The 14,129-nt window shown below is 57.2% G+C and overlaps 2 protein-coding genes across 2 annotated transcripts; both read left to right on the plus strand.

Annotated features, from left to right (window-relative positions):
• Positions 1–102: 102 nt before the first annotated feature.
• On the plus strand, positions 103–10,009 carry SARS2 (seryl-tRNA synthetase 2, mitochondrial). The gene is made up of 16 exons (XM_037819148.1): positions 103–402; positions 2,908–3,003; positions 4,069–4,098; positions 4,708–4,848; positions 4,931–4,985; positions 5,678–5,741; positions 5,973–6,078; positions 6,779–6,826; positions 7,093–7,201; positions 7,624–7,669; positions 7,749–7,836; positions 7,920–8,029; positions 8,976–9,069; positions 9,161–9,253; positions 9,350–9,415; positions 9,501–10,009. Exons 1-16 carry the CDS (start codon positions 136–138, stop codon positions 9,642–9,644), a joined length of 1,557 nt encoding a protein of 518 aa, XP_037675076.1. The 5' UTR covers positions 103–135; the 3' UTR covers positions 9,645–10,009.
• A 140-nt stretch (positions 10,010–10,149) lies between these two features.
• Positions 10,150–14,062, plus strand: CCER2 (coiled-coil glutamate rich protein 2). Its single transcript, XM_037819153.1, has 5 exons — positions 10,150–11,771; positions 11,963–12,003; positions 12,143–12,230; positions 12,602–13,125; positions 13,730–14,062. Exons 1-5 carry the CDS (start codon positions 11,714–11,716, stop codon positions 13,817–13,819), a joined length of 801 nt encoding a protein of 266 aa, XP_037675081.1. The 5' UTR covers positions 10,150–11,713; the 3' UTR covers positions 13,820–14,062.
• Positions 14,063–14,129: the final 67 nt, after the last annotated feature.

Raw genomic sequence — 14,129 nt, forward strand, 5'->3', positions numbered from 1 at the left:
AGCGTGGAAGGCTTTCTCTATCGGGGGACTCGTCCCTTCCAGGGTCTGATTGGCTCGTCCCGAGCTGTTTTGCAATTGGTCGCAACGCGGAGTGGGCGGGACCAAGGGTGCGTGATCGGTTGTCCCACGCGCAAGATGGTGGCGTCCATGGCGCGGCGCTTGTGGCCTTTGCTGGCTGGTCGGTGGCTCCGGTCCCGGGACCGCTGCGTCTGCAACCAGAACCCAAGCAGAAATTTCGCTACGGAGAGACGGGACCGGAACCTCCTGTATGAACACGCGCGCGAGGGCTACAGCGCCCTTCCTCAGTTGGATGTGGAACCTCTGTGCGCATGCCCAGAAGAGGCCGCGCGCTCCCTGGAGCTCCGCAAGGGGGAGCTGCGACCAGCTGACCTGCCTGCGATCGTGAGTGCGCTTGCGCCAGCGGGCGGGGGCGGGTCCGGAGCCGCTTTACGTATTTGCTGTTCTCTTGTGGGAATGACTGGACTTGCAAGATGCTCTCCAGCAGGGGGCGGGCTTACTTCAAGAAGTTTAGTTCTTTCCCAAGTTTACCAACTTGTGCTGGGCGGGTAACCCCCTGGGCGCTAAGGCCCTACTATATATATGCTAAGGGTGCCTGTTGTGTCTTGGACACTCATTATGCACCTTTTACACAATGCATGCTGCGTACCTACGTACGCTAGGAATTTACTATGTGCCAAGCTTATCTAAGACCGCAAAGGAAAATGGGAGGTCAGGGAGTGGAGCAGACCAGGGAAGGGAGAGGGGAGATCTTGCCTTTGAACAGTGAGGGGTAGAATCCCACCACTCCACAAGTAGCAGGCAGTTAAATGGGTGTATTTGATGAATGCATGATTCCACTGAGGGACATTTATGGGGCACACACTGTGTTCCAGGTACTGAGTGAAAATAAGGCAGTGAATAATAAAGATAAAACAGTTAGCGCTTATATAATTCTACTTGCTGTGGGGTGGTCATATCTCTGGACCCCCCTGGGGTGCTGAGGATGGTGGGAACCCCAAGTCCTCCCATCCCTATCCTGAACTCCACTACCTCCCTGTTTGAAGTACTTTATATGTACTAGCCTCAATTAATTTTCACAACAATCCTAGAAGGTAGGTGCCATTGTTTTCCCCCATTTTATCAAAGGGGAAACCAAGGCACAGAGAAGTTAACTTGCCCAAGATCACACTACTGGTAAGTGGCAGAATGGGCATTTGAATCTATGTTGTCTGGCTCCAGAGTCCACAGTCTTAACTACCCCACTGTGTTTACTTGTAAAATCACAGTCCAGTGAAAGAGACAGATGTTTAACATACAGTTTTAAACATATAACTATCATCTCTATTATGTGCTGTGAAGGAAAAGTAGATGACAGTGTGGGAGGACTTCCTGGAGGAGGTGGCATTAGGCAAAGGTCTATAGAATGAATGCAGGTTAGCCAGAGGAAGCAGGAAGAAGTGTGTTCCAAATGGAGGGGCCAGAATGTACAAAAGCTTAGAGGTAGGATGAAATATGGCGTTTGGTGGACCTGGAGGTAATTTGGAATGTTACACCCTTAGGAAGGTTTTTCAAACTTAGCAACCACGAGTAGAAAAATACATTACGCATCCTGCTCAGGTACACACAATTGAAACAAGTTTCATCGGCTGTTCTTGCTCTCAACATGTATGATACATTCTATTTTAAATTATTTGTATATCCTACCTAATATCATTTTTAAAATGCTGATTTAGAGATCCTAAACTAATTTTATAACCCACTAATGGTTCACACCCCCAGCCTAGAGACTAAAGTGTTAAGAAGTATATGACTGGGTTATAACTTTGTAGGCCATGGTAAGGTGTGATTTATTCCTGGGGACACTGGCAGCTGTGAGTGCCTTAAGCAGGAGACATTGTAAAAGTGCTCTCTGGCTGGATCAGAGGCGTGAGTCTGAAGGTCGGGTGGGTAGGACAGGGATTTTAGTGGGAAATGACAAGGCCCCGAGTGGGGCAGAGCCGGGGGAGGGGGTGCAGATTTGATGGTTGTTCATGAGGCAGAATGGACAAGACAGGGTGCCTGGCTGAGGGGGTGGAGCATCCCCGAGAGGCCCCCTGGGCTCCGGACTGGGAGATTGGGATTCCTAAGGAGGAGGAGCAGATTTGGAGGCAGGTGCTTCCCCATGAGTCACTTTTGGACATGCCCAGTATCCTAGGGAACCTCCAGGGGGAGCCACCAAGTGGGTAGCAAACCAGCTGGGGCCCACTGTCCCCTTCTGCTTTCCAGCCCCACAACGGCACCATGGTGCTGAAAGGAAAACTGAAGCCAGAGGGTGCAAAGGGGTTTTCCAGGGGATCTGGGCTTGCAGGGAAGGAATCCATGGCAGTAGGTGTCTTCAAGGAAATGAGCGCTGGTGGGTGCCCAGCTCTCTCTCAACCTTCCTTACTCCACTGTGTTGTTGAGTGTGGTTGCTTTTGGAACAGCCCCACAGCTAGGAGCTCTCAGATAATATCAAGAGATGAGTGGTCCAGGCTGGCAGGAGACTGCTACGTTTTGTCCATCAGGGGCCCAGGTTCCTTTCATCTCCTTGCTCTACACCCCTTCTCAGGGTCAGTCAGGGAAGTAGGAAGAGAAAGGCCAGAACGGGGGCTTAGATTTAAAGACATGACCCAAGACTCACTCTTACCACTCCCATTCTTGTCCGTTGGCTGGTCTCGGTTACAAGACCGAGAGGCAAGCTGGGAAACATGTCTTAATTCTAGGCAGCTGTGTGCCCAGCTGAACATCAGAGAGTTCTAGTACTGAAGACAGGAGGGGGAAAGGGCTACTGGGGCACAGGAGGGGTCTCTGCCTCACCCCATGGCAGGTCCAGCAAGGAGTAGGGGCAGCGGCTGCTTCCCCATCTTCCCCTCCCATTTCTACCTCTAGATCTCAACATGGCAGGAGCTGAGGCAGCTGCGGAAGCAGATCTGGAGCCTGGAGGAAGAGAAGGGGGCAGTGGCTGAGGCAGTGAAGGCCCTGCTGGTGAGCATGGAGGTCCTAGGGGGTGGGGGTGACAGCAAGAGTGCCCCTGGCTGCAGGTAACAGGAAACCCAGTCTAAGGAGCTTACACAACGTGGACATATATTACCTGACAACAAGCCACCCAGGGCCCAGCAGTTTTAGGGTTGATTGATTATCAGCTCTCCCAGCATCTCAGCCCAGCTTCGCCCCCTTGGTTGATCTGCCCTCACTTGCCCCTCTCATGGTTCCACAACGGCTGTTGTGGTGCTGCAGCCCCTCACACAGCTCTGCAGAGGCAGGAAAGGGGCCTTCCCTGGCCAAAGTGCCATTTCCAAGCACAAGGAGACCCTTCCGGAAGCATCCTGCAGTGTCCTCGTGGTTCATGGACCTGGCGACCCACCCCTGCTGCTACACTAGTCATCGGCCAGAGAAATGGAGTCACAGTGACCAGCTTAACCTCCTCAGGGTCCTGCTTTGGGCTGGATCCACTTTTCCTGAGTTTCAGGCTCCCTGGGGAGGGTAAACTGAGTCAGGGTCTATTAGGAAGAAGGAAGGAGGGTGACGGATCCTGGGTTAGACAGTCAGTGGCATCTGCCCTAGAGGCCTGAAACCGAATCAAAGAAATAAGAGCAGACCAGGCACCGGTCAAGGCCCTTTGCACAGTCATTTAACTCTCACGACAACTTGGTTTTACCTAAGAGGGTAAAACTTGCCCAAGTCACACAGCCAGGAAGTGGGAGAGACAGAATCCCCCTCCCCCCGCCCCGGTCCTCGGGGCTGCTCTTAGCCACTATGCGCAAAGGCCCTTCCTGCCACGAATTCTATGTCCCAGCGACCGACTGAGTGCCAGGCCAGGGGCTGCCTGCAACCCAGGTGGGCAGCAAATAAAACGGTTATGTGATCTGACCTCCTGGCAACTTTACAAATAGGGAAACTGAGGCACAGGCAGAGAGCCAGCTGGGCTCACACAGCCAGTCACTGGCGGAACAGGAGATTCAAATCCCTTGACCGTGCTTGACCTTTCACCCCTCTTTTTCCCTCCTCCCACGTCAACTTAATTACCCCCCTTCATCTCTTTTCTACCAGGAAAGCCAGGACAAGAATCAAGTACAGCAGGTACTACTGGGAGTTGCTGTCTCATCCATGGTGGAGGGGCTGGGGGTGGCAGAAAGATACCCTATCAGTAATGATTCCTCAGTTGTAAGTGACAGAAATACAACTCAAACAAGTTTACAAAAGTTGGGGGGGGGGTGCTTTATTAGTCATGGAATTGGAAAATGCCAACTTCAGGTACAGCTGGATCCAGGTTCTGGATCTCTTGGTTCTGCTTTCCTCTCATTGTCAGACCAGCTTTCTCCCCATAGAGATCTAGGGTGGGCGGCATAGGTGGGCCATTCAGGCACAAAAATGACCACTTATGTGTTATTTGTAGCCCAAGTCCTGGGGCTGATTACTGTTATTTGTCCTGGGGCCATGTCCTTGTCTCTGAGCCAGTCACTGTGGCCAGAGCAGTGGAATGCTTCAGTTGGCCAGGCCTGAGTCCGGTCCCCATGGATGTGCGCATGGTGGTGAGGGGAGGGTCCCAAAAGAAAATTCAGGGTCCTAGGCCAGAAGAAGAGGAAACGAATGTCCACCTCAGATGTTTTACCAGCAGGGATCCAGGTCAAACTGCTTGAGAGACAGCCCCACCCTTTCCTGGACTGACCCTGTTTTCCCTGCCCCCAGGACCCTAAATATCAGGGTCTGCGCACACGTGGCCGGGAGATCCGGAAGGAGCTCACATCCCTGTACCCCAAGGAGACCCAGCTCGAGGAGCAGTTCTACCTGCGGGCGCTGAAGCTGCCCAACCAGACCCACCCAGACGTGGTGAGTGCAGGGCTGTGTGGTAGGGGAGGTCAGGGGTCCACCCAGTGCCACCTCCCCAGTGACATCTGCTGTGTCCCTGCAGCCCATCGGGGACGAGAGCCAGGCCCGAGTGCTCCATGTGGTTGGAGAGAAGCCAGGTGGGCCACATCCCAGGGCCTGGGAGCCAAAAGGCCTGTGACCCCAGGCTGGGGGTATGGGGGTGGGCAGGTTGGCTGCTGGGGTCCCAGCGCTGTGGGAGGCAGTTCCATCTGTCTGCCTCAGCTGGGCTCTGGCTATCCCTGAGGGGCAGCTCTTGGGTTTTCGTTCTCTGTGTCTCTCCTAGCACTTCTTTCAGCTTTATTGCCCTGTCTCCTTTCCTGGATGTGTGCACGTCTGTGCACGTGCATGTGTCAGCTGTCTGTCTGTCTGGCTCTCTGACCCCTGTTTTAGTCCCCATCTTGCTCGGATTCCTCCTCCCTGACTGTGTCACCCTCTTTCTATCTCCTTCCCTCTCCCTTCCTCACCGTGTTTCCTTCTCTTTTCCATCTGCCTCCCTCCCCTTTCTTGACCCTGCCTTGCCTTCCTCCTTGTTCCCATCTCTCTGTCTCTCTCGTCCTCCCTGTTTCCCTCTCTCTTTTTCTTTGTCTCTGTTTCTACCTTCCTGTCTCTCCCCTATCTTTCTCCCCCTTTCCCCTCCCTTGTCTCTCTTCCTCTCTCTCCTCTCTCCGTTTCTCTCTGTTTTCCTCTTTCCTCTGCTCTGTCTTACCGTCTCTCCTTTTTGTCCCTATCTCCTGTCCCCTGTCTCTCTCTCTCTTTGCCTCTCACCCCATTGCTTTTCACCCACATCCAGCTTTTTCCTTCCAACCCCGGGGCCACCTGGAAATCGGCGAGAAACTGGACATCATCCGTCAGAAGTGAGCCCCGCCCCTGGCCCCCGGCCCCTTCTGCCCACCCACCACCACCCCAGCAGCTGGCAGGCAGCTCCTGCCTCTCGGGCTTGGCATGGGATGTGAAACTGCCACATGAATATTTGATGCTCCAGCCCCACCTGGCATCTGGGCCTCTGTCCCTGGGTGCTTGAGCTCCCCACCCCCCCCCCAGCCCTGGCCCCCATTCACCCTCCTGTCTGCACATCTGTCTCCCAGGCGCCTATCTCACGTGTCTGGCCACCGCTCCTATTACCTGCGCGGGGCTGGGGCCCTCCTGCAGCACAGCCTGGTCAACTTCACACTCAGCAAGCTCATCCGCCGGGTATGGGCCAGGATCGGAGGGCTGCCTGGAAGGGGTGGCACAGAAGCTGAGCTCAGAGGGCACAGGGGTGGGGGGGTGACCTGCTCCGCTCCCGTCACGGTTCTTGGAGCTTTATGTGTATTGTTGGCACGTTTAATTCTTATGACAATTTTATGAGGTGTGTGCACTTTAGAGGTGGGGAAATTGGGGCCTGGAGAAGGGAGGTGACTGCCCAAGGTCTCACAGCAGCACATGGAGCTGGTTCTAGAGCCTGCACTCATAGCCCTCATAACCACTGTACCACTGTGCCTGTCTGCAACACACTGAGTGCATGGGGCCTCATGGGCCATGTCAGGGGCTCAGTCATTTCCTGAGGGCACTGGGGAGCCATGGATGGTTTTAAGCAGGGGAGGAACATGATCAGAGCTGTACTTCACAACTGTACCTCCGGCTACCTGGTGTGGGATGAACTGAGAAGAGGGATGGAGGACATCAGGGAGGGTGCAGCAGAGAGCTTTCGAGTGACAGGGACACAGGGGTCCTGGGGCACAGCTCCACCCCCACGGCTCAGGTCTTTCCCGGTTTTCCCTGAGGTAGAATAGACTTTGGAACGACAGGGGGGTCCGTTGCCTTACTCTGCAGGGTTCCTTTTTCAGGCCTGAGCTTGGGGTCTTGTTGGGGGGCCTGGCTCTGTCCCTCATCCATCCTCTCCCCTTCATAGGGCTTCATCCCCATGACGGTACCAGACCTTCTCCGGGGAGCTGTGTTTGTGAGTGAGGCCCCTCATCTCCCTATGCCCAGCTGGTGCCTGGTCCTGTTCTGGCAGCCCCAGCCAGGCCTCCAGGACCAGGCAGAGAGACTAGCCTGCCCCCCTAAAAGAGACCATCCTAGCCCTGGGTTGAGGGGGCCAAGGCAGTAACAGGGAGGCCAGAGCAAGTCCAGATGTTTCCAGGGGAGTGGTGGGGGTTGTGATTGCAAAGAGGGGAGGCCAGTGTTACCCATCCCCTGAGCCCTGCTGACTGGCTTCCTCCCCAGGAAGGCTGTGGGATGACACCAAATGCCAACCCCTCCCAGATTTACAACATTGACCCCTCCCGCTTTGAAGATCTCAATCTGGCAGGGACGGCAGAGGTAGGCCTTGCAGGTGAGTGTGTCTGGGTGGTGAAAACACCTCCTGTGTCCTTAGAGCAGGAAGGATTGTGGGTAGACAACTGGGAGAATCCCAGGAGGTGTTGGCTACCAGCCCATGACAGCACACCAATATGTACAGGTGTGTAAGCTGTACTATTATGCAGTTAGCAAGTGCTGTACTGTTATGCAGTTAGCAACTTATATAACTGTACATGTTCATATGCAGTTAGCAATCTGCACAACTGTACATGTTGATACGTAGTTAGCAACCTACACAACTGCACATATTGATTGGTATGCAGGGCTGTCAGCCATGTCCCTTGACATGGGGTGTTATCCACCAGAGTGGATCCCTTTTCAAATTCTCACCAAGGCTTCCTGTGGACTGGTGACAGCCCTGACTGACCCTGTCTTGCCCCCTTCTCCTCCTCCTAGGCTACTTCATGGACCACGCCGTGGCCTTCAGAGATCTGCCAATCAGGTGACATCCAGTTCCTTAAGACTTTGTCCCCACCTGTGACATTCTCCCCCCCTCCCTGACCTCACCTGCTGCCCCCCAGGATGGTATGTTCCAGCACTTGCTACCGGGCAGAGACAGACACAGCGAAGGAACCATGGGGGCTGTATCGAGTGCATCACTTCACCAAGGTTGATATAATCCGGGACTGGGGTGGGGGGTCACCCCAACAGCCCGCGGCCTCCTAATCCTTAGGCCTTCTGCCCTGCTCTAGGTGGAGATGTTTGGGGTGACAGGCCCTGGGCTGGAGCAGAGCTCACAGCTGCTGGAGGAGTTCCTGTCCCTTCAGATGGAGATCTTGACGGAGCTGGGCTTGCACTTCCGGTGTGGAGAGGGGCCAGGCGCTGAGGAGGGTGGTAGAGGGGTGGGAGTGAGTGGGGCCTGGGTGGCGAGAATACCTCCTGTGTCCGCAAGCAGGAAGGATTATGGGTAGATAACTGGGAGAATCCTCAGGAGGTGTTAGCTACTGGCCCATGACAGTTCCACTTACCAATATGTACAGTTGTGTAAGTTGCTAACTGCACACCAACATGTATGGTTGCACAGGCTGCTAACTGCATACCAACATGTACAGTTGTGCAGGTTGCTAACTGCATACCAACAGGCATGGCCAGGTGCTGCCTGGGGGAGTCCGAGTCCTTCTCCCCCATCTTGAATCTCATCATCACCTTCTCCCCCTTTTCCTATATTAGCATTATAAGTGTATCTAGATCTATATCTGTGATTCTATATGGGATTATAGGATGATAACAGAAGTAGGAGCGGTGCAGGCCCCTTTCCTCTTGCTGCTCACCGTCCCTAGGTGTTGCCTTCACATGTGGGGTCCAAGATGGCGAGTCTCCATCCAGGGGGAAAGGGGGCTGGGGAATGGTAGGGCACTCCCCTTCTCTTTAACGGGATGACCCAGATGTTACAAGCCTCACTTCCTCTCCCACTGCCAGCCACAGCTCGCTTTCAAGAGAGGCTGAGAAGTGTGGACTTTATCTGAGTGACCCATTACAAAAAAACTAGGTAGTGCTGTCAATACAGAAGGGGAGAGTGGAGTCCATCATATTTTCCACCTTCTGCCCCTTGCACCACCTTCTCCATCACCTCTTCCTCCGGCTTCATCACTTCCTCTTTGCCACTGTCATTTCCTCCGTCTTCTTCACTTCCATTTGCCTCCTTTCTCACTGTCTTCTCTTCCATCATCTCCATTTCTTCTCCTCTTCTGCCCCCTCCTTCACTTCTGCCCTGCCACCCACCGCCATGCCATCCTCCTGGGCTTCAGGGTCCTGGACATGCCCACCCAGGAGCTGGGCCTCCCCGCCTACCGCAAGTTCGATATCGAGGCCTGGATGCCCGGCCGTGGCCGCTTTGGAGAGGTGAGCCCCGCCCCGGCGGATGCAGGATGGGGAGAGAGGACACGACTGTCCCCCAGGCTGAGCCTCCAGCCACCCCTCTCCCCACCCCCAGGTGACCAGTGCTTCCAACTGCACAGACTTCCAGAGCCGCCGCCTGCACATCATGTTCCAGATGGAAGCTGGGGAGCTGCAGTTTGCCCACACGGTAAGGAGCTGCACCGTCCCCCTCCGTCCCCAGAGGCCTCCTCTCCCCAGGACCCCCACCACACCAGCTCCTGGTTCTGAGCACCCTCCCTCCCAGGTGAACGCCACGGCCTGTGCTGTGCCTCGCCTCCTCATCGCCCTCCTGGAGAGCAACCAGCAAAAGGTACGGGGGACAGAGGATCCCACCCAGAGTGGAGGGCGGGGGGCTGGGGCAGGGGCAGCACTCTGAGGCCTACTGTGTTCCCCAGGATGGCTCGGTCCTCGTGCCCCCTGCCCTCCAGCCCTACCTCAGCACCGACCGGATCACGGCCCCTGACCACGTGCCTCTCCAGTACATTGGTCCCAACCAGCCCCAGAAGCCCCAGCTCCCAGGCCAGCCTGGCCTGAGCTGAGAACCCGTCCACATCAACTGGTGGGATTGTTGCTGCCTTCTGGAGCTCAGGGGACCCCGGATGCCTGGGATTTGTATTCCTGGGCCCATCCTGACATCTGCATCCCTCATGTCTGCATCACTCCTGGGGGCCCCTGAACTCCAGGATCTGCCTCACCTCCTTCCCTATCTCAGGGCCTCTGAACCAGTCAGTGATTCCGTGGTCACTGGGACTCCCAGCCTGCACTGGGAAACAGGCCATCGGATGACTTGAAGACCCTGGGGATGGGGAAAGAGAGGCAAGAGGCCTCCTTTCCTCCCTCCTTCTTCCCTTCCTCTTGCCCCAGTAGTGCTGAGTGGAAAGTCCCAATAAATGGTCAGACCACAGGGCTTGGTGACTCCCTGAGTGAGGAAGATGCTCCTGTCTCACCTTCCGGGAGGTGCTGGGTGATTGCTCAGAGGTGCTCTGTCATCAAAGGGGCCCAGCTGCAAGGCCCAGGCCTGGAAGAGCCCAGCACCCCCAGAGGACCTGGAGGGTGGCTTCAGGGTCCCCAGGGGAGCTGGATTCCGAGTCCTCTCCCCTTCCTCTGGGACGAGGCCGGGCAGGGTCACCAGTGGCTCCCTCTCCCTGGCCCCTGAACCCCCGCTCCTCTCCCTGCCTTCCCTTCCCCTGCTCCAGGTGGGGCCTGATAGGATCACGAACTCGGCAAGCAAAGCTCATCCTCTGGTATTTTTGCCAGAACTGACTCTTCCCCTAGGCATCCCCCGCTCAGTGAGGGTGGCCGTTTCCCAGCAGGCCACAACCCTCCGAGCCATCCTCAGCTTCTCTTTCCTCTCATGCCCACATCCAGTCCATCAGCAAATCCCGGCAGCTCCATCTTCCAACATCTGCCCACTTCTCTCTCCTCCATGGCCCCCACCCCGGCCCTCTCCACTGCTCTCTCCCATTTGTACCTTCACAGCAGCCTCCCCCCACCCCACCCCATCCCCAGTCTCCCTGCTCAGAGCCCTCCCGTGGCTCCATCTCCTTCAGCGGAAAGGCCAGCGTCCCAGAGGCCCCGTGCGGTCTGCCCCTGGCCTTCCTCTTCTCTCTTGTTCTGGCCACTGCTCCACCCCCCAGCCACCTTTGGTGTTCCAACTCCAAATTCGGCCCTGACCCAAGCCTTGGCACTTGTGAGCCCCACTCCTGGGCTGCCCTTGTCTGGATCTTCTGGGATTGCCTCCCTTTGATCAGTGATGAGCCCACGTCACCTCCTCAGAGAGGCCCACCCTGCCCACCCTGCCCGAGGTAAACCCCTTCTCTATCTGCACCAGACTCAGGCACCGCAGCCAGGGCTCCTCCCTTCACAACGTGTGGGTTTGAGAACTGTCCATCTCCTACCTGAAGGGCCGGGGTGTTTCCCAGTTTGTTCACTGCTCAGCCTCAGAGTGGAGAGGAGAGACTGGCAGATAGTAGGTGCTCAATAAAAATTACTGGAATGAAGATGTTTGGGACTCTGCAGTTCCCAAGTGCCAGGCTCTGCCCTAAGCTCTAGACACGCAGGAACTCATTTAACCCTCGCCGCCACCAAGCCTTAGAGTAGGTTGTCAAAAGTACCATTTGACAAAGGAGGAAACAGGTCTTGGGGAAGTTAAGCAACTGTCCCAGGGCTCCACGGTGGCGGCGGGGTCGGGTGGGGACTCAGGTCGGAAGGCCATGGCTGCCTGTGAGGACGCAGGCTGCTGAGGCCCACTTCCAGAGGAGGCCCGAGGGGAGAGGCATTGCCTGAAGTCGTCCAGGAGGTGACTGGAACCCAAACGGGGCTGTTGAGCTGGATCAGACCCCGTTTCTCTGGGAAGAGAAACCTCCACCCTCCTTGCTGGCGCCCACGGGCCGGAAGCCTGGAGGGGCAGCGGGTGCAAGGCGTGGGTTCCCCATGCATAATTGAGGGTCTCAGGCAGGTCGGCCGCCCCGCAGCTGTCGTGCCGCTGCGGGAGGGGTGGGGGCGGCGGTGACGTCATCTCCTCCCCGCGGGGTGGCAGCGCGGGTTATAAGGGGCTGCCCGGCCTGGTCGGCACAGCGCCGGGGACCCCGAGTCCGGACGCCGCACCATGCCGCACCGCTGGCCGGTCTCCGCGCCGACGCTGCTGCTGCTGCTGCTGGGGGCAGGTGGGTGCGAGAAATCGGGAGGGGCCTTGGTGTCCAGCCCGGGGCGGAGGGTCTCGGGTGGCCGGGTGGGGACGGTGCATCCTGCAGGAGGGTTGAGGAGAAGATGTGTGGGTGCCGGAAGCTGGGCTCAGCACCGGGGACAGCGCCTGGGGTGGCAGAGCCCTGGCGCCCACCTCCTCCTTCCTCCACAGCCACCGCTGCACCCCTGGGGCCGAGACCCTCCAAGGAGGAGGTGAGGAGCATGGAGCCCCTGACCTACGGCATCCCACCCGGGCCTCGGCCCTCCCTGCCCAGCCTCCTCCATGAGCTCCATCTCCCCACATCTCCCCTGCCCTCAGCTTCCCCTCTGACCCTTCACCCTCGCTCCCCAGCTGACCCGCTGCCTGGCAGAGGTGGTCACGGAGGTGCTGACACGGGGCCGGGCCCAGAGAGGGCCCTGCATGGCTCTCCTGCACAGAGGTAAGAAGGGCTGGGTTCCTCTCCAGAGCCCCGGCCCCAGTTGAGCCCAGGATGGCTCCAGAAGCCACGTGCCCTGCCCCAGGGCTGCCTGGAGGAAGGGGTGTCCTCTTCTTATTCCCAGGGGGGTGCCCTGTGGGCTAGCGCGGCCCTGCCAGGCATTCTCAGCTTGACAGGGCCTGGCCCCCCACCCACCCTTGGGGCCCCTGCAGAGACGGGGGGGGGGGGTGGAGGCAGAGAATGCCCCCCAGCACCTGACCCTCCCCTCCCAGTTCTGGGCAGTCCCTCTGTGGGGGCCTCGGGCAGGCCCCAGCACTCTCTAGGGTCTCTGTTTCCCAACCTGATGCACAGAGAGCAGCTTCTCTTTCTGCCAGAGATGTGTGAGACAGAGCCCTACGGCTGCGTGCCTGCCGAGGAGAAAGGCCTGCTGGTCGGGGATTTCAAGAAGCGGGAGGCCGGGAAGACAAGGTCCAGCCAGGAAGTGAGGGACAAGGAAGAGGAGGAAGAGGAGGAGGCAGCAGAGAAGACCCACAAGTCTGAGGTGCGGGAACAGGCCATCCACGAGCAGCTCCACAGCCGGCTCCGCCAGGAGGAGGAGGAGGAGGAGGAGGAAAAGAGGAGGAGGGGCCCCGAGGAGTCCTTTGAGGACCTGTGGAAGCGGCATCGAGAGGGTGGAGGGGGCCTCCAGAAGCGGGTGGCAGAGAAGGCCAGTGACGAGGAGACAGCCCAGTTTGAGGCAGAGGAGAAGGGTGTGCGGGTGCTAGGTGGGGGCCACGGCCTGTGGCAGGGGGCGGAGAGGGCCGGAGGAGAGAGGCACCAGGAGTCCCTGCACCACCGTCGCCGCCAGCCAGAAGCTGAACCCAAGGAGGAGGAGGAGGAAGAGGCTGCTGAGAGGGAGGTGAGTGAAGGAGGGAAGACAGCAGCCACCTGCCATCGCCCTAAGGCAATGCAGGAATGGGGTCAACCAGATGGCCAGTGGCATTATACCAAACAGCTGTGGGTGATGGGCTATAAATGGTGAGATCCACCGTGAATGGATCTTGGTAAATCCAAGCAAGACCCTCATCTAACCAAGACTGTCTCCAAACCCAGGTTATAGTAACCAAGACGGCCATCATTATTGCACAGAAACGTCTAAGTGAGCCATGTTGCTAGTTCGTAATGAGCAAGTAGGCCGCCATGAACAGTGATCACTAGGCCTGGTTCACTGGGGTATAGATGGACACCACTGCTGGGTCATGGAAAGTAAGAGGTCACCATAATTGGCCGTCACATCACAAACGGGCCATGGCAGTCAACATGGACCTCAGTGCGGGGTTATGTGGCTGTGATTCTTGCAGGGTCATGACGCATCAATAAATCATCATCGCAGGTCCCTGTAACTAGGATGGCCACTGCTGGCTGCCACTGTGAGACCCACCATGGCCCACGTTCATGGGCACCCACTGAGGTGGTCTGCCTTTGGAGGTGGGTGCCAACCACCCCATTTTTTATCCTACCAGGAACATGATGTGGAACGGCTGGAACACGTGAGAGATGAGCTGAAGAAGGTGACAGAGATCCTGGGGGAGGAGCTCAGGAGGGAGGGCTGACCTCTGACCTCATGTCCTTTCTTCCCAACACACCCTACAGCTTAGGACTGTTGACCCCATAAGCCCCCTCCTCACTTGGCACCTGCCCCAACCTTGCAGCAGTAGGGAGAAGGGTGTGCCTTGAATCCAGGCTTGAGGGGACAAGTCTCAGCTGGATAGGGGGCCCGGGCTCAGACCTAACTCAGGAAAAGGGACCACCCCACCCAATACCCCATCCCCTCCAAATGAATAAAGCACAAAGAAAACCATCAATGCTTATCATGTAGCACTTGATTTGGGAGGGACAAGGGCCCAGGAAGGCTGGGAAGGA

The sequence above is a fragment of the Choloepus didactylus genome, chromosome 27, assembly GCF_015220235.1.
Source record: "Choloepus didactylus isolate mChoDid1 chromosome 27, mChoDid1.pri, whole genome shotgun sequence".
NCBI lineage: Eukaryota > Metazoa > Chordata > Mammalia > Pilosa > Megalonychidae > Choloepus > Choloepus didactylus.